The following is a 25,512-nucleotide window of genomic DNA, read 5'->3' on the forward strand; positions in this document are numbered from 1 at the left end:
ATATAGTACTATACTGCAGAAATAGACCCCTTACAGAGTTTCCCTCACTATATTTGCAGCTTGCACAGCCATACAAAGTAATAAGCTTGGACTGCTAAACATGGACAGGACATGAGAACAGTCGTGAGACCACGAGAGAAGGGAACATTCCCCAAGATAAAAATCAAAATCAATGCAAGTTTTTAAAATTTGATGAGTAAAACTTGTTTTAAAATCCTACCTGATTTGCTCTTTCGAGATCCGTCATGATCATCTCAATTTCATCAGCCCTGGGAAAACAAAAAAGCATAAGCACTGTTACTATATGAGAAGATGAGCCTCTAGGTTGTGTGTTTCAGATTGAAATATTTTAAAGGGACACAGTTAAGTCTGAAAGACCAAACTTTTGACCTATTAGCTCTATTTTGGATTTCACTTGTGCATACAGGTATGTACTTCTCTCTTAGCCACTACGTATGCAAGACTGTGAAAAAGAATTATGCATCAATTTGCGGCTTTAGGGTCACTACCATTATACATTTTATCTAAAAATACTTGGCTTGCAAACTTTAAGAAGGAAAACAAAACAATTTTACAGTACTTAGAATCGATTACTCAAAAGGTTAGATTTTTGGCCTCTGAATCATGAAAAAATTAAAAATACTGAAAAAAGATTAAGGTTGAAAGTGCTTCAGTTCTGCTGGGGTATCTAAATATCATAACATTCTCCAAACATCTGGCCATTTTACATTCTGTACTGGAAGAAGTGCTGCAATACCTGGGCAAAGTGAAGGAAGTAAATAGCAAAAGTTTCAAATTTACATCTGAATTTCCTAACTTTATGTTTTTGACCATATTTTAACATTTATAGCAATTTTCCTCATTTTAAAATTTCATTTAAAATTTTCAAGAAATGACATACCAGGAAGTTTAAAAAAATCTAAATATAGATTTAAAGTATCAGACAGTATTGTTAGTTTAGAGTCAGGCCTGTAATACATTTTACAAAAATTGATAAGACTGTTAAAGGGTTACAAAAATATAAGTAGTTAAGGAAAAGCAGTTCAATCAAACAATTCATAGCTGGCTGGCTACCTTAGACAACTAGCTCTACACATGCAAACTCTTGCCCCTGCATGGAGCCCCACTGATTTCCATGGGACTCTGCCCACTTGGATGCAGTTGTAGGATCAGAGCCCTACAGCCTGAGGATAAAAGTGGTCTCTATTTTATGCAAACATCCTTTTTTGGGGGGTGGGGGGGTCACACCTGGTAGCAGGACATCATCAGTGAAGGCTTTTAGAGTCTGGGATTCCCTCCTTCTGCCAATGCAAAACAGTCTGCATTTGTTTTCCTGTTGGGCATGCAGTAAGGCCCATTTATTTGCTTGGGTCTGTGCTAGGAGAGGGTAGGGTGACCAGACAGCAAATGTGAAAAATCGGGATGGGGTGGGAGGGTAATAGGAACCTATATAAGAAAAAGACCCAAAAATCAGGACTGTCCCTATAAAATTGGGACATCTGGTCATCCTAGGAAAGGGGTGCAATAATGCAATTGTTTTAAACTTCATCCCTTGTTTCTAATATTTACAGGAGCTCCAAGAATTGCCTGTTGAGGTCTCCTTTGGCTAATATGGAAAACAGACCAACATGTGTTTCGCAGTGCAATCTTTTCTCTTTTGGCATGAGCTGTTATACTGGGAAGAAGACATGCACAAGATGTTCTGAATTGCTAATACGCATTATTTACTGGACTATATATTTTCCCTTGGGACAAACATAGTTCCAAGTGTTTAGGTACCAATGACCTTGGAGAGGTTATATGAGCCCGTGATTACTTTTATATGCCAGTTTTGAAATATAAATCTCTTTTTTTAGCATCAGGCCTGAAAAGTCTGTTCCCACTGCTAAACCACACATTAAAGTGAAACTACTTTTAGAAAGGAATTTTCATATGGAAAACAGTGTCTCTTAACAGGATAAGTACCAGAACATTCAAATGATCAAATCAGGCATCTCCAGTGATGTGTCAGATGGAAGAAGTCAAGTTAAAGCACTGAAGAAACTGTTGTTTTATCTCACTTTAGAAAAAAAATCTTTACGGCTCTTAAAAGAAAACTGAAGTGTAATAAAAGAAATATTTTGTTATTATTATTATTATTGTCATTCACCGCAAGCCACGGGATTTCTGGCTCCAAACATAAGAAGACGACGACCAGTCCCTGCCTACAAGATTACAATCTAATATAGACAGACATAACAGTTCTGACACATACAGAGCATGAAATGCCGGTATGAATTGGACGTGGCGTAAAAGTCCAGCACCAGTCATTTCTTAAAGACTGTTGAAGAAATGTATTTTGAGGAGGAATTTTAAGGAGGAGGGAAAGGTCATCTGGTACTGGAGAACAGGGAGAATATTCCAAACATAAGGAACATTGTGAGATGGGGATACAAAACAGGGAGGCAGGAGAGAGGCTTGGGACAAGAAATGGGAGAGGAAATAGAAAGAAGGGAAAGCAGAGATAAGCTGGAGCTGAATGCAGTGCCTGACAGGTGAAGACAAGGTGCTTGAACTTTTTTAGGACAATCACTGTATCTAACTACAAAGAAGTATAAATCCCAGTATTTTAAAGCAACAGCATATTTGGGACAGAATTTAAGAGACCTACCATAACACTGCTGGGGACACTCATGTACAAGAGGCTAAACAAGGCTGGAGGACTCTAAAAATAGTGATTCAAGTTCTACCCTCAGATATACAATCTCACTGATTACAGTGGGAAGTGTACATCTGTATCTAAGGGCAACTTTTTCCTTATATTCAGCTATATACCACCTGACTAATTTTGGGGTGTACTTCTTTCTCCTTTTCACACAGGTATTTGTCCTACCTTGTTTTTCTACCTCATAATACTTCTGTATACATCTAATAAAAAGATGCAAACTCCCTAAGAACTTCAAAATAAACATCTCTAGTGTAGCAATCTGAACACCCAGTGAGGCTGTGCTGTAACCATAAATATTATCTTTAAGTACAGTAATGAATTAAATTACTGTATGCTCTTTCGAAGAGCAAGTGTCAACAGCATTCAGAAGAATCTTCAAAAGGATTCATTCTTTTCATTTTAAAAGCTCAACTACCACATCAATAGCTGGCACTCCGACAGTCTAAAATCACTTATGTCTTAAAGTCTCCAATAGCTATGTACATTGTTTGCTCAGCAAAAGTATTTATTATTAAAAAAAAGCAAGTTCTCTCACCTTTTTATGTGCTTATAAAAACAAGATCTCATTTATTTATTACTTACAAGACACTGTGTAATGCTTAGCCTTCAAAGCAGTGGATGATTCCATTTTGGTCTAGAAAACATAGCTCACTGAATCAGAACCACAAAGGTCATTCCAGTGCACTCTCTGTATGGGCTAGTTTCTGCAACGTTTACTCACTTTGAGTAAACTCTTTCAACAGTTCCATTTATTGAAATGGAACTATTCAACAAGCACAGTACTACTCAAACAACCTAAGGGGGTGGGAGGGGAGGAGGCGGCGCAGAATCGGGTCCTATGGTTTTTAACTTAAAATCTGATAAGAAACTTAAAAGAATATGATCAGGTTTAAATAACCATAAAAACTATGAATTGATTATAATCCTGGATCTGGAGATGGCTTCAAACAGCTCTAAGAGAGGTGTGAACTGCCCTATTTATCTCAATGGGCTGTGAGAAAGACAATTTAACATCAACATTATTAGTTATTTCACTGCTGACCATTTTAGAAGAAACATCCAACTCATGCGTGATCCTGGGACAAACAACTGCCTCACTCACCCTTCTAATGTCCCTAAATCTAGAGTGCACTGAAAATGAAAACGTGGACTCAGAATAAAATCAATTTCATTTTAATTGACATTAAAAGGCAAGGATTACTGCTTTATTCATTGTTGTATTGAGTCAATTTAAAAAAAACTTTTTTTTTATTTAAATGAAGCTGCCACTGATTTCCACATGGCTTCACCAGTGTGACATATAATGCAGAGACCTGCCACAGAACATAGGTCTATTTTACCACAACCACACAAGGTTTTAACTATACTGTAGGTGTGTGCGACTTGGATACGTGACCCGGAATCTTTTTGCAGCACTGTCTGTTCGTGCTGTGCAAGCACCAGGTAACTCATAAGAACATAACATAAGGACAGCCATGCTAGGTCAGACCAAAGGTCCATCTAGCCCAGTATCCTGTCTTCTGACAGTGGCCAATTCCAGATGCCACAGAAGGAATGAACAGAATAGGTGATCATCAAGTAATCCATCCCCTAGTGCTCATTCCCAGCTTCTGGCAAACTAAGGCTATGGATACCATCCCTGCCCATCCTGGCTAATAGCCACTGATGGACCTATCCTCCAGGAACTTATCTAGTTCTTTTTTTAAACTGTGTTATAGTCTTGGCCTTCACAACATCCTCTGGCAAGGAGTTCCACAGGTTGACTGTGCACTGTGTGAAAAAATACTTTCTTTTGTTTGTTTTAAATCTGTTGCCTATTAATTTCATTTGGTGACCCCTAGCTCTTGTGTTATGAGAAGGAGTAAATAACACTTCCTTATTTACTTTCTCCACAACAGTCATGATTTTATAGACCTCTATCATATTCCCCCTTAGTTACCTCTTTTCCAAGCTGAAAAGTCCCAGTCTTATTAATCTCTCTTCATATGGAAGACATTCCATACCCCTTATTTTTATTGCCCTTTTCTGAACCCTTTTTAGTTCCAATACATCTTTTTTGAGATGGGGCAACCACATCTGCACGCAGTATTCAAGGTGTGGGAGTACCATGGATTTATATAGAGGCAATATGATATTTTCTGACTTACTACCTTTCCCTTTCTTAATGATTCCCAACATTCTATTACGACGAGCCACGGAGGATCATGGCAGCAGATGAGCATTCGCCGAAATGCCGCCGACAAGCGGCGTCATCCAGAGGCATCATCCGGCTGGCCAGTACGCGGGCGTACCACGTTGGGGACCCCTGTTCTATTTGTTTTCTTGGCTGCTGCTGCACACTGAGTGGATGTTTTCAGAGAATTATCCACAATGACTCCAAGATCTCTTTCCTGAGTGGTAACAGCTAATTTAGGCCCCATCATTTTATATGTATAGTTGGGATTATGTTTTCCAATGTGCATTACTTTGCATTTTCATCTGCCATTTTGTTGCCCAGTCACCCAGTTTTGAGAGATCCTTTTGTAGCTCTTCGCAGTCTGCCTGAGACTTAACTATCTTGAGTAATTTTGTATCATCTGCAAATTTTGCCACCTCACTGTTTACCCCCTTTCCCAGATCATTTATGAATATGTTTAATAGGACTGGGACCCCTGGGGGACACCACCATTTACCTCTCTCCATTATCTTTTAACCAGTTACCAATCCAAGAGAGGACCTTCCCTCTTATCCCATGACAACTTACTTTGCTTAAGAGCCTTTGGTGAGGGATCTTGTCAAAGGCTTTCTGAAAAATCTAAGTAAACTATATCCACTAGATCCCCCTTGTTCACATGCTTGTTGACCCCATTAAAGAATTCTAGTAGATTTCTGAGGCATGATTTCCCTTTACAAAAACCATGTTGACTTTTCTCCAACAAATTATATTCATCTAGGTGTCTCACAACTCGTGGGGCCCCCTACAGAGAGGGATAAAAGGTAGAGAAGCCCCAATTGCCTCAACTTCTTCACTAACAAATCCAGGTAAGGACTCCATATCACTGGGAAGGAGGACGGGTTGTGAGAGCCACAGGGACAAAAGCACCTTGAATAACTCCAGTACTGTAAAGTAAGTAACCTCTCTAAGCATTTGCCCACTGAGAGTAGCTGGAAGTTATCCCATAAGGATATGGGTGACTGGAGTCCCTATCTAAATGACTGTAGAACAGCCCTGCTAAGCTGTGCATTTGATCTAGAAGCTGAGCCAATAGACTGAACTCCTGGTAGCTGCTCTACAGATTTCAAGAATAGGCACTCTCTTAAACAAGTTACGCACATTGAATGTGAACTAACCTGAGAGGGAATGGGTAGTTTATTCAAAGAGCAGGACATTTTAATGCAGTCTATAACCCATTTGGACACACTTTTTGAGGAAGCAGACTTAGATTTATAAAAGACTATGAAAAGCTGAGGTGATTGCAGAAAGCCTTTGTCCTGGAAAGGTAAATGAAAAAGGCATAGCCCTAAGAATATCTAGTGTATGGAGTATGGACTCTTCAACAGAGTAATGAGTCTTAGAAAAAAAATACCAGTAGGTGAATACATTGGTTTATAGGAAAATCAAGCAATTTTCGATAGAAATTTCAGGTGAGATGTGAGAGTTACTTGGTCCTTATGAAATACTGTATAAGGCTGTTCAACCATTAAAGCTTGATTTTTGTCCCCTCTACAAGTCAAGATGATGGGGACTAAAACCACCATTTTATCAGAAAGGTGATACATAGGCTCAGAGGGAGAGTCTTTCAAAGCAGCAAGTATCCCTTTCAAGTCCCAGGTAAGGAATGGCTCCCTCATTGGTAGAAATACTTTAAATCGGGTTTTTAGAAAATTAAGAAACAGTGGGATGGGGGGAAAAAATTGGACAATTGTCAACGGGTGGATAGTATGCTGATATAGTGGCTAAATGGACTCCAACCAAGCTAACCAAAAGCCACACATTCTAAAGACAATAAGTAGCCCAAAATAGAAGCAACCAAGAGTTTAACAAGATTCTGAATAGACTACAAAGGGAAGAGTTTTCTCTTTGATGTATTTTTTTGGTGGAAGCTTTCCTGCTTTGAATCAAAACCGCTTGCAGAGATGCTGACCGGGATCTGTTCACAAAATAGTCAGCAAGATTCTATGCTGTTAATGCATTGACTCTGAGTCTGGGGGCAGCATCAGGCCTTGGCTCTGACAGATGATGTCTAGTAGGTTCAGAAAGAGGAAGAGGGTGACTGATCAACTGCCGCATTAGATGGGAATACCAGAACTGACATGCCCAGGCTGCAGCTATCAATAGCACCTGAGTTTGTCCTGGAGTACCTTCATTAGACCCCTTGGAATTAAGGAACTAAAGGAGGGTTGTGGAGGAGACAAACCAGGTTATTTTAGCAGCGAAGTAGAAATGCGTCTCAGAAATCCCAGGCTTAGTCCTGCCCAGGAGCAGTCCCAGGGGCAGTGGCAGCTGGGGCTGTTCTGCCTTTTATACCCTCGCTGTAAGGGATGCGAGAATGTACAGGGCACATGCACAGCCCCACCAGACACTAATGGATAAAAGATTCCAGGTTCTCTCACACACACACTGGGATCTGCATGGACAAATGTTCAAAGAAGAACTGAAGTGTTAAATGACTGCTCAGCAATGCACCACAATTCACCTCTCATTTACATAACCATCACATTAAAGCTATATAGCATTAATCATTAAAACCGATCTCAGTCAATAAATCCACAGTTTCCAACTATTTCTCACAACTCCTTTCTTCCATCTTTCGCTGATTTAATAATGCTGCAGAATTTAAATACCGGCAACCTTCCTTCTCCCTTATTTAAACACAAAGCATATCAAAATTATGGAATTACTCTTAGCTTGGCCTTGAGCAGCTCAATACGGTGTCAATTTTCTATGTGCGATAAAGCTACAGCATGTAAAAAGCAACTAAAATGCAAGTCATATTCAAGCATGTGAGCCACAAAGCAATCAAAGACTGCCTGCAACTGTCATTCAAGGCTCAGTCATCTTCATACAGGAAAAATGAAACATCTGTGCCCCAGAAAATTAAGTTATGTATTGCATAATTCATTTGGTGTCTGCCATTGGAGCCATTTTATTGTTCCAGTGATAAACATGTTCGATTATTTTTGTTTTGTTTTCCATTGCCTTAGTGGTCTTCCTGTTTATCTAACCATCCCACAACACATAACAATGTAGATAGCAATTATACAAAACAGGGTTATAGTCTGCTTGTAAGATGTGGGAAATCATCCGTCTTGTTAAACACATTAAGATGGCACCAGTATTAAATATTATATCCAATGTAATTTTATTCAGTTTGATTCTTTTGGGTCCATTCTATAGTTATATTTGACAGTGCTGTCATTGCTTCCTAAGCATACAAGCATCAACAACTGACCACCTTTTTATTCTCCGGTTGCTTCCCCCACATCTGATTTAAGTACTTCAATATCTCCTAGATTAACTCCTCTCCTTGTCATCTCACCTCTGCTTTGAAACCCATTACTTACTCCTTTACAAGAAGTTTCCATTCCCCCTTGGTAACCTGAGCTATTCTCTCCCTCACACCCCATTAACAGGATATACATGTTCGTTATGTACATATGCACAATAGAGTACCTTATGACTATCCTAGCTGTACAGTCACTGAAGAGTTTCTTGCAGAACAGCGTGCTATGACCAGCCAGAGTGCCAGCCAAAAAGCATATTTTTCCCATGAGTCAGGGAGCAGAGAAACTGTTCTCTTTGTAAAAAACAATGAAGGTTTCTTTTTTTAATTGCAGTACTGGGTTTCTAGATAGCACAATCTTTTAAAAGTCATATACAATAAGTACTTAAACTGTAAGCAAATTCCCATCACCGATATGGATCTTGCTTCACGATCATAGAGATAGAAAGGGTTTATCAGATTGAGATCATCCATCCTGTAAATATAGGATACAGTTTTCCAATAGGATGACATATCTGGTTACACTGATACCATAGTGTATTGACTAAGGGGGTTTACCAAGTAATTGTCCAAGATAACCTTGGCTTTATTATGTTTGGAACACCTTCTTAGATAACGGTGACATAAATCAATTTATTTTGGGACATCACATTTACTGACTGCCTGTTTGATTTTGTTTTTAAATATTTATTTTGGTTAAAAAGTACAGTGACATAGAAATGCCAATAAAACTCATTGAAAAAACCTTTGGAGTTAAGGGATTCCTTTGAAAACAAACTATTTAAAATTCATTTCAATAAAGCATACCAAAAAAAAAAGGATTAATCAAATGTAGTAATTAATAAATATTTACAGATAAGGCAGTTTACAAGTGTTGAAGGGAAGGTTTAAAAACTTATCCAGTCTGTAGGACTTCGCACTGTTAAAAGTTTAACTTTGCACAAGTCAAAAACGACATTCTACTTAATATCTTTTCCAGTTCAAAACATGAGTTAAAGCAGTTTCAGGTTCCACACCTATCATTTCCCAATTTCTAACCGTTTTTCATCCTCAGGTTCCAGTAAAAAATGCAAAAATGTTGTCAAATGCACAAAATACACAAATTGAAAGAATTAAGAAAAAATCACTTTCTCCAATATTTCAGTTACAGTAATCTTAACTATTCCTTGTAACAATAGTAGGTAAAAATATCCAGGTGGAAATGTGTTTTGTGAAGGATGATCTTTCAAAAAACAATTGTTAGACAGTATTTGATTAAAAACATGAATCATATTTAAAAAATATAAAGTAGCTATGTTCCCAGAAATTAGCAGTCTTATTGTAATGATTACATTTCTATAAATTGTCTTTTGCTTGGTCAATATAGACTTGACTGAGCAAACATTTTGCTGACTCAGGGTCAAGGGTCAAAGTACCTTCCTGGATTGAGTGCTACGTCTTTAATATACAGTGACAAATTACAAAACTCCCATTGCCTCTAATGGGGTTAGGATTTCCCCTAGGATGTTGTGATCTTGTATGGTGTTCGAAAAATTTTGGCAGAACACAGTGAATCCTATTTAAATAGTAACTTATTTGCTGATACCTCTATATCCAGCCTTTGGTATTTTGCATAGAGGTAATAACTTTATCATCCATAAGTGTAAGAATAAATGTGTTCATTTTGTTCTCCAGATGGACAAATGTGAAATTATCTTCTATGGAATTCCAACACATTGCCTGATGTAAGACCTAGAACAGCTGAAATGACGTGTTTACTTTTGCTTTAAAAATATACAAAGCATAAAAAATATCCATTGATGTGACAAGCTTTAATTGATTCTGTAATTTTAGCAAGTTATTTTATCACTTTTTCTTCAAACTAATAAAAATAACAATGGAGGATTTTGGTTTGGGGAAACACAGTGCTTAGAATAATTTTACTTATTTTTATTGAGTCAAATCCAAATCCAAAGTAAGTGACATTAATTGGAAATGTTAAATACCATTCCTTTTACTGTAACACCAACAACATGTAAAGGACAAGAAGTAATAGTTATAAAATCTCTGATACTTAGTAGATAAGCAACAGTTGTTACAAATTAAGGCTGTGATCTTATTCACATACTTAACTTTGCACACTGTGAATTGTCACATTAAAGACATTGGGACTCCTTGCAGGACATAAGGCTAAGCACATATATAAATCCGCAGAATCAGGGCCTCAGGTACTCTAGGCAGCAGAACGTCAATCTTCTCAAATATAATAATCTCAGTATGAATTCTCTCTCCTCCTCAGGACTGGTCCACACTGAAAAGTGATATCGGCATAGCTACATCTCTCAGGTGTGTGAAAATCCCCTCACACTTCCAAGCGACATAGGTAAGATGACCTAACCCCTGGTGTAGACTGTACCTAGACAACGGAATTCTTCCATCAACCTAGCTACTGCCTCTTGGGAGGTAGGTTACCTACAGTGATGGGAAAACCCTTCTGTTGCTGTAGTAAGTGTCTACACTGAAGCACTACAGCAGCACAGTTGCACATAGTCTTAATTAAATGAGTGTCAGTGTCTGACATTTCTATACATTTTGTTTTCTTTAATATAAAAATAACTTTAGAAAAAACAGAAACTACACATGATTTTTTACTATAGCAACAGAGTGGATTAAAAATCTACCTTTAGAAACTGATTTTCAGTGATACTGAGCACCAGCATCTCCCATTAGCAGCAAAGGTGTTGTGGGGGCTCAGCATTTCTGAAAATCAAGCTCCTTGTAACTTCATTAATTCTCCATATTCTTTATTCTGCATCTTTGTTCTTTAAGAAAATGACAAAATGTGTTTTTCTTCCACTAAAATCAAACCGTAATCAGTCAAAATGGGTGCCCAGTGTAACAACACAACAAAGCAATCTTATATAGATGTGTCACTCCAAATATGTGCTCATGCCAGGGGAAAATAACTCCTTTACTAATGTAGCAACGACAGACCATCAATGCCTACCTTGTGGTGAATGGTATTTTTCCAGTGGCTTATGCACATATTCAAGTAACCACAAAAATTAAAGAAAAAAGGCCCCACTTTTACCAAAATTCTCTGAAAAGACTTGTTCTCCAAATTGTTGTCAGGCTTATTCTGGCAGTCACAGCCCACCCAGCCTCACTTTGGGTAATTCATACTGTAGGGTACTTTAGAATATGGAATATACTGCCTGAATGACTTATTTGCATGAAGCAAGATAAAAATGACCAATAGTTTGCAATCTGGATAGTTTTTCTCAAGTATGTTGCTTATATACCTTTCCAGACAGACTCACTAACAGGTACTCAGAAATCATGGTGACAAAGGAAGGGAAGGGAAGAGATGAGTTTGGATTTTTTCCTCTTTTATTGACCAACGTGTTATACTGATGCTTATACTTTTTTCTCCAGACTATGAGACACACCTGCAATTTTTTTTCCCCATTCTTATATGCTTGTCACTGTTCAGTGATAGTATCCATACAGCAATGCAACTCATCTCTGTTTTTCTAAAAAAAATTATATCAAATAAATAAAAGCATGTAATAAATAACAAATGTAAAAAATGTAACAGAAAACCATAACAACGGCAAATATAAGCTCAGCGGCAATGTAAAACACAGTTGCATGAGTAAGCTGCATTTGGAGAATACTTCAAACACTCTTGGCTCTGGTGGACTGTTTGCGTTGTAGAGGTAAAATGCTTGTTCTCTGCTGGAAGGATAATGGATGCTCAAGCAAGTGCTTCCTGGTGGCTGACTAACAAAGTAATATTGGCACTGGTCTCAGAGAAAGATGGTTGGGTGCCCTCCCAGCTAACAGATGGGCACAGCAAAATCACAAAGACTGAACACTTGATTTTTCTTTTTTGTTGTACTGTTGAGTGTTTTATCTGTGTAATGTATTGCTCACACCTGTGCTGGATACTTACTTAGACCTGTTGCTTTATTTGTATTATTTTGTTCACTAAATTGTTAAAACACCCAGAAGATTTGGAGCATGTTGAGCTCAGAAATTCAAATAATTATCTACACAACAATATAACTAGGGCTGCCTGTATGTCTATCTCCCCTTCCAAATCTTACTCTCTTCTGAAGGGAAATAGAATTTTATGTCAAATTATAATTGTACTGCATTGCTGTTTTGGGGGGGTTCAGGCTATGGACAATATAAATCACACTGAATGGGAGAGAAGGCGAGAGAGTAGGGGACAATGACCAGGAAAAGGAAAAGAAATTGAGCAGAGAAAAGGTGGCCAAAAAAAAAGAAGGAGATGAAGAGGAAGCACAAAGAAGAAGAAAAGGTAGCTATCACAATCTCAGCAACTCACAACAACAGCTACCAGCTTATTATTATTAGAGAAGATTCATTTGATGTAGAGACGAATCTGGTGTCCCTTGAATGAAAAGACTGAGGACCCATAAAACCACTTGGATTTGCCTCAGACAGAGGCTGAGCATAAGAAAGGAGAGCTCAATATATGGCTGGTCTTAGGAGTTCTTTTCTCCAACCCTTAGACTTGCATGGGCCAGATCTTCACCTATTATAAATCAGCATAGCTCCATTGAATTCTTTACAGAAGCCAGTTTATACCAGCTGAGGTGTGACGCTGTACCCCATAATGCTTTAGGGGAATAAGATATAACTGGAATATGTTTTGTGCTACATATGCCATGTAACATATCTATGTAAAGGTTATGATCTACTGGTTATGTTCATCCTAGCTGTATGCAGGCACCATTTGTGTGTTCAAAGTTGTGAACATCAGCTGTATAATTGCTCGATTTCTAAGCAGCCTTAGTTAGAACATTTGGTCACTTCTTGGGAAAGGAATGTGCAAATTAAGTGCTCAATCAGGAAGCAATTAACAGACAAAAGAGCTTGGAAGATTCCAATCCACATAAGAAGTCTACCTGAGGACGTTCAAGGTAGCATGTGGGTAATGGCTGCTACCCATTTAAAAGGGGACTGGACAAATTCATGGTGGCTAAGTCCATAAATGGCTATTAGCCAGGATGGGTAAGAATGGTGTCCCTAGCCTCTGTTCGTCAGAGGATGGAGATGGATGGCAGGATAGAGATCACTTGATCATTGCCTGTTAGGTTCACTCCCTCAGGGGTACCTGGCATTGGCCACTGTCGGTAGACAGATACTGGGCTAGATGGACCTTTGGTCTGACCCGGTACGGCCTTTCTTATGTTCTTATGTACCTGCAAGTCCTGAGTCATGCATGGCCATGTGACTTGCCCATGTGATTCCAAATCTCCATTTTGTGACTGGATTCTACACAGGGTGAGGAGAGGGTCTCCACCCACAAGAGAAAGTCTATTTAAACCCCTGGGAGACCCCTCCATTTTGTCTTCAGCTGGCTAAAGAAGAAACCTCTCCACCCCCCCCACCCCGGATACTCGAAGGAAACTAGAAAAAAGGACAGTAACTACAGGGGGTGTGAGTGATTGCTGGACCCAGGCTAAAAGGAGATTAGTCTGTAAAAGGGAGCATTCTGGAACTGGTGAGTAACTTATCTGTATTTAGTTTGATTAGACATAGATTTGCGCATTTTATTTTATTTTGCTTAGTGACTTTGTTCTGTCTGTTACTATTTGGAACCACTTAAATCTTACTTTCTGTATTTAATAAAATCACTTTTTACTTATTAACTAACTCAGAGTATGTATTAATACCTGGGGGAGCAAACAACTGTGCATGTCTCTTTATCAGTGTTATAGATGGCAAACAATTTATGAGTTTACCCTGCATAAGCTTTATACAGGGTAAAACTGATTTATTTGGGTTTAGACCCCATTGGGAGTTGGGTATCTGAGTGCTAAAGACAAGCACACTTCTGTTAGCTGCTTTCAGATAAACCTGCAGCTTTGGGGCAGGTAATTCAGACCCTGGGTCTGTGTTGGAGCAGACGGGAGTGTCTGGCTTAGCAAGACAGGGTGCTGGAGTCCTGAGCTGGCAGGGAAAACAGGAGCAGAGGTAGTCTTGGCACATCAGTTGACAGCTCACAGGGGGTTTCTGTGATCCAACCCATCACATGAGGATCTAGCTAACATGAGTTTCGCTTCTGGTTCTTAAAAAAAAACCCAAAGAACAAAAAAATTACACTGACAATATAATAGCAGTGAATTCATGTAACCAAGAAGAGTCAACACTTTTCCTCCTAAAGTTTCTAGACACTGGAGGATTATAGGAGAGTCACAGGTATGGCATACATAATAGCTGTATATATGAAAACTATTTATTCCAAAATAATCCTCCCTTACAGGCAACACTAGGTCCTATTGCAAACTCTCCCTGGGGTGATAGTGCTATTTTTTCCAATTTAACCTTTTCCATTTTTATTTTCAGGAACACATTTCAGATTCTCTAGTTCCCTTTCCACAGTTGTTTAACCTTTAAAATATTCTAACTGCAAAACAGCTGCAGGCTGAACTGTAGAATGCTGTTGTAAACTGCAATATGGAACCTTTTGATTACGTTGTTGTACCAGTTAATACCAATAGGTTCAGCACTCCACTGAACTGGAGATCCACTTGTAAATTTTATTCTATCCTGTGATAACTTTGCAAAAGTTTCTACTAAGTCAAAATGATAAGGTGATGTCAGAATCTTTTTCAATGAATGCAGATTACATTTTCTAAATGTAAAAACTCTTGCAGGAAGAGAAGGGAAATGGGATGATACAGATTTGTTTACAGGATTTTTTTTCTTCACTTGAAACACTTGAAATGTGTGTTCTGACTTTAGTTGCAATTAAGTCTTAAGGCCAGAAACCAGGTATTTGGATTATTAACAGGCAAATGGGGATCCACATGTGCAGTCCTGTGTGTCCAGGCCAAGCACTATTCATTGAATGAGATTCTATCGGTGTATGCAGGAGGGTCTGCCTATGCAAAATCAACTAGAGGATCGGGTCCGAGGTTGTTTCTTGAGAGGGAGACTGTCTTTATTTATGTCTTGCACATTGCCTAGGACATAAACATGCTTAAAAGAGTCATCTTAATATTAACAATATTAGTAACAGTAATTAGGATTTCTTACGTTGCTTGAAGGTGAAGGTATGGTAGCTTCAAGCATCATAAAAGTAGTAAAATGAGGGATTTCCTCACCCTAGAGTGCAATACTATTCTATAATGGCTCAACTAAACACTTATCTATAGGATGTACCAGCATGTGGACGTACTGATAGCAAGTTAAGAGGCCATTTGCAAGAATGGATCCAGTGCTCTTCTTGTAAAGGAATTAATGCAATGAAACATGGTTCCAACTACAGTATATCCTGTCTTTCCTCTTTGAATTTTCCCCACACTAAGCTCCTTTTATGGGTCTAAGTAGTAAATCAGTAATTGAGCCATCCCTTCTTTGCTTCTGAAGTGTTATACAAACAGAGATGAGGCAGCCAGACTTGCTGGCCCCTTTAACTGTGTACAATTCTTTCCAGGGACCTCGTTGCTTTCACTTTCAGGTGTAAAACGGTCAGGGGCATCTCAAGGAATGCCATTTACCTAACCTATGAGGTTAGATGTACTCAGGGGTTTAGCTATAGAGGGACTCTTGGTACCAAGACCACTTGAAGCCTCAGTGGTACACTGCAAGGTCTTGAGTGCAAGGTCTCGAGTACAGCAGGTCTTAAGACCAGCTCCTTTCTGAGGAGATTTGGAGCTCCTCTTGACAGAAGATTTGGTGCTCTCACCTGCAGATCTGTCTCACAAAAATCTGGAAGGCAATCAAGCTGCGGAAGTCAACGTGTGCTGTAGTCACTTGAATACTGCACAGAGGGGGTACCTGGGCTTGGGTCTGACACAGGTCAGGGGGAGCTTTCCATTATGAGGAGTCGAAGCTTTATTTCTCTGTCTGTCCTAAAACAACTCTTCCATCTGAGCAGATCTCGCCTCTGGACAGTCCATGAGTATCTCCCAGTGTGAATGGCCATCACTAACTGGGAAGGACTCTCATCAAGTTAGGCATTGCTTGAACCCTGGGGATTTAGTCATGCCCCAAGGAGCTCCTTCAGGGAAGGAAATTTCCACCAGGAAAGGAGGGCAGGAGGACGAAGAAACTAAAAGCCCCTAGGAAAAAAATCCAATAAAACTAAAACAATTAAAATTAATCTGTTAGTACTAATTAATTAAACTAAAGATTAAGTAAACTATAAAGTACAAACGGGGTAGCTACATACATAAGGGGGCACCAGTAGATGCTCCATCTTAGGTTGAGGCAGTTGAGAAAAAAACTGAAGATGGTTCATGCATCATAGCCCAGTATACCCTCAGTACAGAACATGAGGATAGGAAGGATGCATGCGTGCAGTGAATGGGCTCTGCTACCAAAAATCTCCAATGAGGGCAAAAGAGGTGTATGCACACCTGAAGTGGAGAGCCCATAGGGACATTTCTTTTTCTTCAAGAAAAACTTTTACAAGAAAAACAAGAGAAAAGAGCAAGGCTTCGCAACCATTCAGGATCATCACATAAAGTCCATTTAACACTGAACTCTTGAGTCAGAATTCCTTGTCCATCCAACTTTTCTCACTCCTGATTTGATGAGCTTCAAGCTGACAGTTATATGTCATAGCATCAGTGAAGATGATAGTGACAGAATTAATCAATGACCTCCGTCAGGAAAACAAATAAGTTATCTGTATCACAACTAAAATGTGTTTTTGATCAATAACATTAACTACTCCTACTTTGTCAGGAAATTAGATTATTTCTTCACAGTACAGATAGAGGGAGATCTTATGTAACCAAAAATAGCTCAAACTGCTGTTTAGTGGTTTCTGCCTTTCAATCAAGAAGACTGAAAGTATAGCTATTGTCTGCAATAAGTCCTGATACAGAAGTGGTTTCCTACTGAGTTAACCTGGCTCAACATACTACAGCAGTGTATATATTTAAAATTATACAAATTTTACAAATTATACAAAACTATGAAGGCCACTGGACAGTACTGGTGATAGCAAACTCTTCGGTGGCCACTGAACAGTATTGGTGACAGCAGACTCTTAGGTGGTTTTGGATACTTGAAGCAATGATTAAGAATTTGTCAATCAGGGCCTGAATCAGGTTATCTGGAGCTGGTTTACTGAGTTAGGATGCTGCAGTCAAGGCCGCTTGCAGTTTAACAGAGACCCCCAGACACCTGAAAACAAAAAAGTTGTGCAGGATGGTGATCAACTTTGCAGGGCCACACTGAATGCACATCTTGAAGCCTGGAGTGCTCAAAGATGGGACATTCCTGTTCAGTTCCCTTGTGTGTCTAACATTTTAAAACACAGAATAATGTTTATATTATTATACAAAAATAAGAAGATAAGAAAACAGGTAAGATACAGATAAGAAAACAATACAACTTCAAAGTTACGTAGTTGCCTCAGAAAGCCCTCAAATGTCTGGAAAATGCAAATGATAGTAGATGGCATTTGGCCTAATTTTTAAAAATGGATAATTATAGCCCATTCTAATTGTTAATGATATAGTAGCTACTCTAGGTTAAGTACTGTAAATGACTAACAAACAAGAAAAACATGTTTGTAAGTGTCTACAAAAGAGAGCCAATAAGAGTAGATGATGAAGGAAGCAACGTCCCTCGCAAGAAAGGGCAGCTGTTGTGTAAAATATGCTGAAAGGAATATGATCTTGCGCAAAGCTGTGTGTGATGTTACTTGTGTGGTTGGCAACAGGAAAACTATGAAAGGATGTGTCAATTTGCCCAAGGTGCTGAAAGACCAATGGTGTGTAAATGGGGAACTCCAAATATATTTATGACTAGATCATAAACGTTATCATGTCACTACAATTGTTCAGGGAACAAGAAAAAGATATCCTGGGTAATAAATAGGGTTGTTTTTTTCTTTTAATCCTGTATTAAAAGGTTTCCCTATGCTGTACTTCCAATATTTTGATTAAAAACTGAAATATGTTATGACCTAGTTTTGGTTCCATTTTAACATAGCTGGTCATGTGCAAAGTGAGATTATTGGAAAATTACCCAAATTACCTTCAAGTTGAAATAATTAGCCTAGCAAAAATCATACAAAATATGCTGTAGCTGTAAGTAACAAGAGTACCTTTACATGAACTGTGTGCGCGCTCACACGCTATTTTGTTGTTAAAAAAATATTGTGATTCCACAAATACGATTTACGCTGACATGTTTATTTTTTCCTCATTTTCAACTGTATTTGTGCTCATCACACCTTAGTGAGGTTTGTTTGGTTTTTTGTTTTGTTGTGTCTTTTAGGGTCAAGGGTAAGTTTCTAGATCATCATTTGAGGATTAAGTCAGTAAATAATTAATAAAAGGACCCATAGCTTTAGTGTACATCTGAAAACAGCAATCCTGCACATATGCACTGTTATGCAGATAGTGTATGTAGAGTTTTTTAAAATGTCAGGCCAATATCAACGGCCACAGATTTTTTCCTTACCAAAAAGAAATTGTGCAGTCTTAAAATAAGTTCATTTTATAATAGTGGTAACATTGGTATACAGCCACAATTTTCATCCATAGATCTCAAAAGGACTTACGAAGATTGGTGGCTATTTTTTTGAAGCTGGGGAAACTGAAGCACAGAGTAAGTACTGTGTCCAAGGTAACACAGCAGGTCAGATAGCAGAGGTGAGACTAGTATCTGGGTCACCCAATTCCTGACATGGTACTCAATTTTTTCAACTGTGCTGTCATTCCTTATAACGGTATCAGATTTCCAAAATGGGAAATGACTGCCTAGGAAGGAGTACTGCAGAAAGGGTTTTGGGCGTCATAGTGGATCACAAGCTAAATATGACTCAACAGCGCAACACTGTTGCAAAAAAAGCAAACACCATTCTGAGATGTATTAGGAGGAGTGTTGTAAGCAAGACGCAAGAAGTAATTCTTCTGCTCAACTCTGCTGATTATGCCTCAGCTGAAGTACTGTGTCCAGTTCTGGGTGCCACATTTCAGGAAAGATGTGGACAAATTGGAGAAAGTTCAGAGAAGAGCAACAAAAGTTACTACAGATCTAGAAAACATGACCTATGAGGAAAGTTTGAAAAAATTAGGTTTATTTAGTCTGGAAAAAAGACAACTGACAAGGAACATGATAACAGTTTTTGAGTACATAAAAGGTTGTTGCAAGGAGGAGGGAGAAATATCGTTCTCCTTAATCTTTGAGGATAGGACAAGAGGCAATGGGTTTAAATTGCAGCAAGCGCTGTTTAGGTTGGACATTAGGAAAAACTTCTTAACTGTCAGGGTGGTTAAGCACTGGAATAAATTGCCTAGGGAGGTTGTGGAATCTCCATCAATGGAGATTTTTGAGAGCAGGTTAGACAAGCACCTGTTAGGGATGGTCTAGATCAGGGGTGGCCAACCTGAACCAGACAAGGAGCTAGAATTTACCAATGTACATTGCCAAAGAGCCACAGTAATACATCAGCAGCCCCACATCAGCTCTCACCACTCCCCTTCCTCCCCCCGCTCTCCGTGTCTCCTGCCCACCAGCAGCACCACTGATCAGCGGCTCCCCCTCTCTCCCCACACCTCCCGATCAGCTGTTTTGTGGCGTGCAGGAAGATATGGGGGCAAGGGGAGGAGCGAGGGCACGGCAGGCTCGGGGGGGGGGAGAGGGTAAGAGGGGTATGGGCTTGTGGGAGAGCAGTGAGCACCCCCCAGCACATTGGAAAGTTGGCGCCTGTAGCTCCAGCCCCAGAGTTGGCGCCTATACAAGGAGCCGCATATTAACCTCCGAAGAGCCGCATGTGGCTCTGGAGCCACAGGTTAGCCACCCCGGTCTAGATAATACTTAGTCCTGCCATGAGTGCTGAGGACTGGACTAGATGACCTCTCGAGATCCTTCCAGTTCTATGATTCTATGACATACTGTATAGGTCTCAGCTTTAAACTATCTGTATAGTATCTTTTTAACAAACTTTTACATTGTACCCAGATGCACTGTCTGAATCTGACTCCTCCTGTCCTACTGTGTCAGGTAAGTGTGCAGTAGTTATGGAGACAACATAAGAGGAGCTGTTGGAAAATCTCTCTTGATTCAGAGAAATACACAATCAGCATTTTTTTCCCCGAGTAATTAATGAAATAGTCACATGAAAATAATTGCTTTCCCCCCAAAACAGGTCTTCATCAAATTAGTATTTATTTATTTATTTATGTTATTCAAATAAAATGAACTCATTTGCACATCACTGCACAGAAGTTAGCTATACTGTAGCATTTGCAGGTTAAAAACAGACATCTTTTTTCTCAATCTGTGTACGTTATACTTGAGTGCCTATTTGAACACTTGGTTGAGAAAGGGTGCACACTGCAAACATGACAGGCCCATGTTCTCTCTGGGTCTGAAGTGACTGAGAACACTGATGTATTTCCTTGTTCAAACATGCCCAAATGGGGACTATCACTTATCTTCCTGAACAAACAGCACCACAGGTCACTCCCTCCTGCCTAGGGTCAGGAGTTCCAGAGTGCTAATAGTGTTGCCAGGTGCCCAGTTTTCGACCAGACTTTCCGGTCGAAAAGAGGACCTGACAGCATCCATTCAGATCTACTGACCAGACACCCAAAGTCCAGTTACTGCGAGTGCCGGCTCCAGCCCTTACTCAGCTGGAGCTGCCTCCTACCTTTGTCGGGCAGCTGCAGCTCCCACCCCGGCTCCGCAGGCAAGTCCCTCCTGACCCAAGCTGGGGGTAGGGGTGAAGAAGAAAAGACGCAGAGAGAGAGGGAAGGTGGGGAAGGAGTGGACAGGAGCAGGGCCTCAGGGGAAGAGGTGGGTCAAGGGCTTGGGGGAAGAGGTGGGACTACTGAACAGTGCATTAATACATAGTGGGAGGAGCTCTAGATGGCCTATTACTAAAGAGGAAACTGATGGAACAAGTCACTAATAGGAGAAGAATTCTGGTCTCCAGTTTTCTTGGTAAATGCTATGCTATTGAGCTAAAAGAAACATATCTGCTAACTCAGGCCTACGATATTATTTATACTTCCTATTATAGAAAAGAGGCAAAAATTCTGTTGAATAATGCCTTTTAAGTCCTATATTTACATTGAGTTTGCATATGTGTTTTGCTGATGAAAGCAATTGTTTTTGTGCGCGAGAGACTAAAACACAAATCAGACCATGGTGAGATATGTCATTCTCATTGCAAGGTTTCACTAAAAGATGTGAAATGTCTAAAGACTACAGTTTTAACTAAACTGCATGCATTCTCTGAACAAGATTTTGTAGCTCCATCATCCCAAACATGACTTTGGTCACCTCTTGTTTTTTCAAAGTCCGTGTAGAATAGAATTACACAGTATCTCTGGTGCATCTCATCTTCTAGGGATTTCACAATACTCTGAAAACGAAGAGTCAGATACTGCAAAGTGCCTTGACTTCACTGGAACTTGAGGAGTCTCAGCATCTCTGAGATTAAGCCAAATAATTACAGTGGTTGAAATTTTCAGACAATGGGAGTCACTGAGGCTCAGCATCTTTCAAAATCAGGCCACACTTTAATTAGTTGCCTAAACATTGCTGTAGATGCCTAATTTGAAGTGGCCAGGTTTGAGAATGTTTGCCTGCTAGTGTAATAGTTCAGTGTTCGGACATTATAACTGAGAGCAGAGGGTACATCAGCCAGTTATCACCCCACAACAATAAGTACATCTTCTTGCCTCTTAAAGGTGCCAAGAGAAGGTTAAGGGGTGACAGTATTACAGACTGTAAGTACATATGTGGGGAACAAATATTTAACAGTGGGCTCTTCAATCTAGCAGAGAAAGGCATAATATGATCCAATGGCTGGAAGCTGAAACTAGACAAAATCAGAGCGGAAATAAGACGTAAATTTTGAAGAGGGAGAGTAATTAACCATTGGAACAACTTAACATAAGAACAGCAGACCAAAAGGTCCATCTAGCCTGGTATCCTGTCTTCTGACAGTGGCCAATGCCAGGTGACCCAGAGGGAATGAACACAACACGTAATCATCAAGTGATCATTCCCTGTCACCCTTTCCCAGCTTCTGGCAATGAGAGGCTAGGAACATCATCCCTGCACACCCTGGCTAATAGCTAAGACTCTGTGTTTGTCGCAGAGGTCATGGATTCTGTGATTTTCCATGACCTCAGCAGCGGCCCGTGCGGCTGGCCCAGGAGCCACCTAAGCAGCTCAGGCAGCCCCTGTGCCAGTCGCACCGACTGCTGCTGGGGCACTCTCGGGCTCCCCGACCCCCCAGCAGCAGGAGTTCGGGGGGGCAATGAGGGCTAGGGATTGGGGTGCGGGGTGGCACTTGCCCTTCCAGGGAGCCCCCTCCACGTGACAGTAACTCCCCTCCCTCAGCTCCCAGCTCCACATGCTGCCTCCACCAATGTGAGCTGCAGAACCAGGGCCTGGGGAGGAGCGGAGGCAGCACGTGGAGCTAGGAGCTGGAAGTTGCTACTTCCCAGGAGCCGGGTAGGGAACCTGCCCCAGCCCCGTCAACTCCCTGAGCACTCCTGGCGCCCCCTCCCCTCCAAGTTTTAGTCAGGGTTATATAGTAAGAGTCATGGACAGGTCACAGGCTGTGAATGTTGGTTTACTGTCCGTGACCTGTCCATGACTTTTACTAAAAATAACCATAACTAAAACATAGCCTTACTAATAGCCATTGATGGACCTATCCCTTCATGAATTTATCTAATTGTTTTTTGAACCCTGTTATAGTCTTGGCCTTAACAACATCCTCAGGTAAAGAGTTCCACAGGTTGACCGTGCGTTGTGTGAAGAAATACTTTCTTTTGTTTGTTTTAAACCTGCTGCCTATTAATTTCATTTTGTGACCCCGAGTTCTTGTGTTATGAGAAGGAGTAAATAACACTTCCTTATTTACTTTCTCCACACCAGCCATGATTTCATAGACCTCAATTATATCCCACCTTAGTCATCTCTTTCCAAGCTGAAAAGTTCCAGTCTCATTAGTCTCTCCTGATATGGAGAGTTCCATACCCCTAGTAATTTTTTTTTGCCATTTTCTGAACCTTTTCCAATTTCAATATATCTTTTTTGAGATGGGGCGACCACATCTGCACTCAGTATTCAAGATGTGGGTGTACCATGGATTTATATAAAGGCAACATATAGAGGCAAACTTACCCATGATCGTGATGGATTCTCAATCACTGACAATTTTTAAATCAAGATTGGATGTTTTTCTAAAAGATCTGTTCTAGGAATTATTTTAGGGAAGTTCTATGGCCTGTGTTATGCAGGAGGTCAGACTGGGTGATCACAGTGTGCCTTGTGTTTCACCAGTTTAAGAGGGTGGCTTAGAGCCCAGTTCCACACAGCATCCCACCAGGAGCCAGGCTGACCCCCCAGGCTCTCAAGCTCTCCGCCGGGAGTAGGGCAGCCACCTGGGCTCCCAATGGGGAGACTCAGTTCAATCAGGTTCCCAGCTGGTGGTGGGGAGCCAGGACCCCCGGCAGCATAGAATCAAAGAAGAATCATAGAAGATTAGGGTTGGAAGAGACCTCAGGAGGTCATCTAGTCCAACCCCCTGCTCAAAGCAGGGCCAATCCCAACTAAAGCATCCCAGCCAGGCCTTTGTCAAGCCCGGCCTTAAAAACCTCTAAGGATGGAGATTCCACCACCTCCCTAGGTAACCCATTCCAGTGCTTCATCACCACCCTACTGTAACAAAGAGTAACAAACATTAAAAGACCCCCATAATCAGAAACAGAGGTCAAGGTATGAATTATAGATCAGCATTTTAAGAATCAAAGTTATTCTGATACCTTTTCCAGCACATTATTTGAAACCTGTCTACTACACTCTGTGTTAATCTACAGGGAAATGAACTGATCTACATTTGGTAATTGAGGGGTTAATTCTGACTGATGTAAACTGCCCCAAGTCTGTGCTCTGTTCATCAGAGCGTTAAATCTGAAAGCTCAAGAGAGTAGTGCAGCCGTGCTGCAAGGGCTATATTATAAAGTTCCGCATTAAAAATTCATATTGCAGGCTTGCCACAATACTCTGCTCTGGCTGAAAGGAGAGCTGCCAGGGAAATATTAGACACCCCACTGTCTTTCTGGCAATTGGAGACATTCCTCAACAAACAGCACCTCAGGAAGGGAATGAAAGGGCAAACAAACCGTGAAACAAATCAATGAGTTCAATTATCTCTCTCTCGGAAAGGAAACTTTTCATTTTTAAGGCATTGTGAAATCTTTTAACGATGGCCCTGAACAAAGATCCTGGGCACTCTGGCTGCATAGCCAGCTGTTTGGCGTAGCATTTCATTTGGTTTTACATAAGACAGAGATTCCCACATGCACATGGTGAAACGCAAAGCAGGGTATAGTTGTCTCTCTGCAGCGTGACTCCAGTTGCCTTTACATTATCACAGCCATGTGGGATAGCACTGTATAAACTGTTCCCATTTTCACAGAAGTGTCTCCAATAAAGACTGAATTTAGATCTAATAAGACAGTTAGTTACTCTATAGTTACACAGTTGCATGAGTAAGAGGGTAGCACTGTGTAACAAATACATATAACCGCTGAAAAAAACTGTAGCAAATAAATTCTTAGCCACTGCTTTGTATTTAACATATTAAGCTCCAAGGGCAGCTACAATGCCTAAAACAAAAATTAAACAAAAATAATTTCAAAACAAGTATAGGGCTTGTTGACGTGCAAAAAGGACTGAAGAGAAGCTGGAAGTCAACATTTTGTAACACCAGCCTTCATTGCTCAAAATCACAAAATTAGAAAATTCTGGCTGATCAGATGTTGCAAGCTACTGACCAAAGGATTATTTTAAAGGGCTACTTTCAACACAAACCATATTTTGTTAATTTGTTTATTCAAAATTGTTGTTAACACCATCACAAGTGAAATGTAATTAGTTAGCATTCACATTGAGCTTTGAGAAGTGCTATGTGAGTGAAAGAAGCAGAGAGCTGGAGAGACAGAGGTATGGACTTTACCTACTGATTTGACTTCCGAGTTCTGATCCCAGCTTTAACTCCCTTCTGTGGACCTAGTCAACAGCTATGTGCCTCAGTTTTCCATTCTATAAAATAGTGATAACTGTCACAGCAGTTAGGCAATGAATTAATATTTGTAAAGATCTTTCTTTGGGGAGTCATGCTCGATAAATATAAAAGATTATTATTAGATTTGCAGGCTTGTAAATACACTCTTCCCTCCCAAACACAAAGACATAACTGAAACTGGTTGATGGTTCCATGTTCCTAATTTGTGGTTACCATTCCTTAGTCAAAAGGCTGATTTTTAAAAAATACACTTTGATAAATGTTTAATTTTTTTTTTTTTTTAGAAA

General features: G+C 40.0%; 1 protein-coding gene across 36 annotated transcripts in view; it reads right to left on the reverse strand.

Moving 5' to 3' along the window:
* Positions 1-25,512, reverse strand: part of CUX1 (cut like homeobox 1) — a 399,391-nt gene that overhangs the window by 147,080 nt on the left and 226,799 nt on the right. For all 36 annotated transcript variants that reach the window (XM_039508427.1, XM_039508428.1, XM_039508426.1 and 33 more), the window contains one exon: positions 221-269. In XM_039508427.1, coding sequence (XP_039364361.1) covers positions 221-269 — 49 coding nt within the window. The remainder of the gene's footprint in view (positions 1-220; positions 270-25,512) is intronic.

Source organism: Mauremys reevesii, linkage group 20, assembly GCF_016161935.1.
Source record: "Mauremys reevesii isolate NIE-2019 linkage group 20, ASM1616193v1, whole genome shotgun sequence".
NCBI classification, from domain to species: Eukaryota; Metazoa; Chordata; order Testudines; family Geoemydidae; genus Mauremys; species Mauremys reevesii.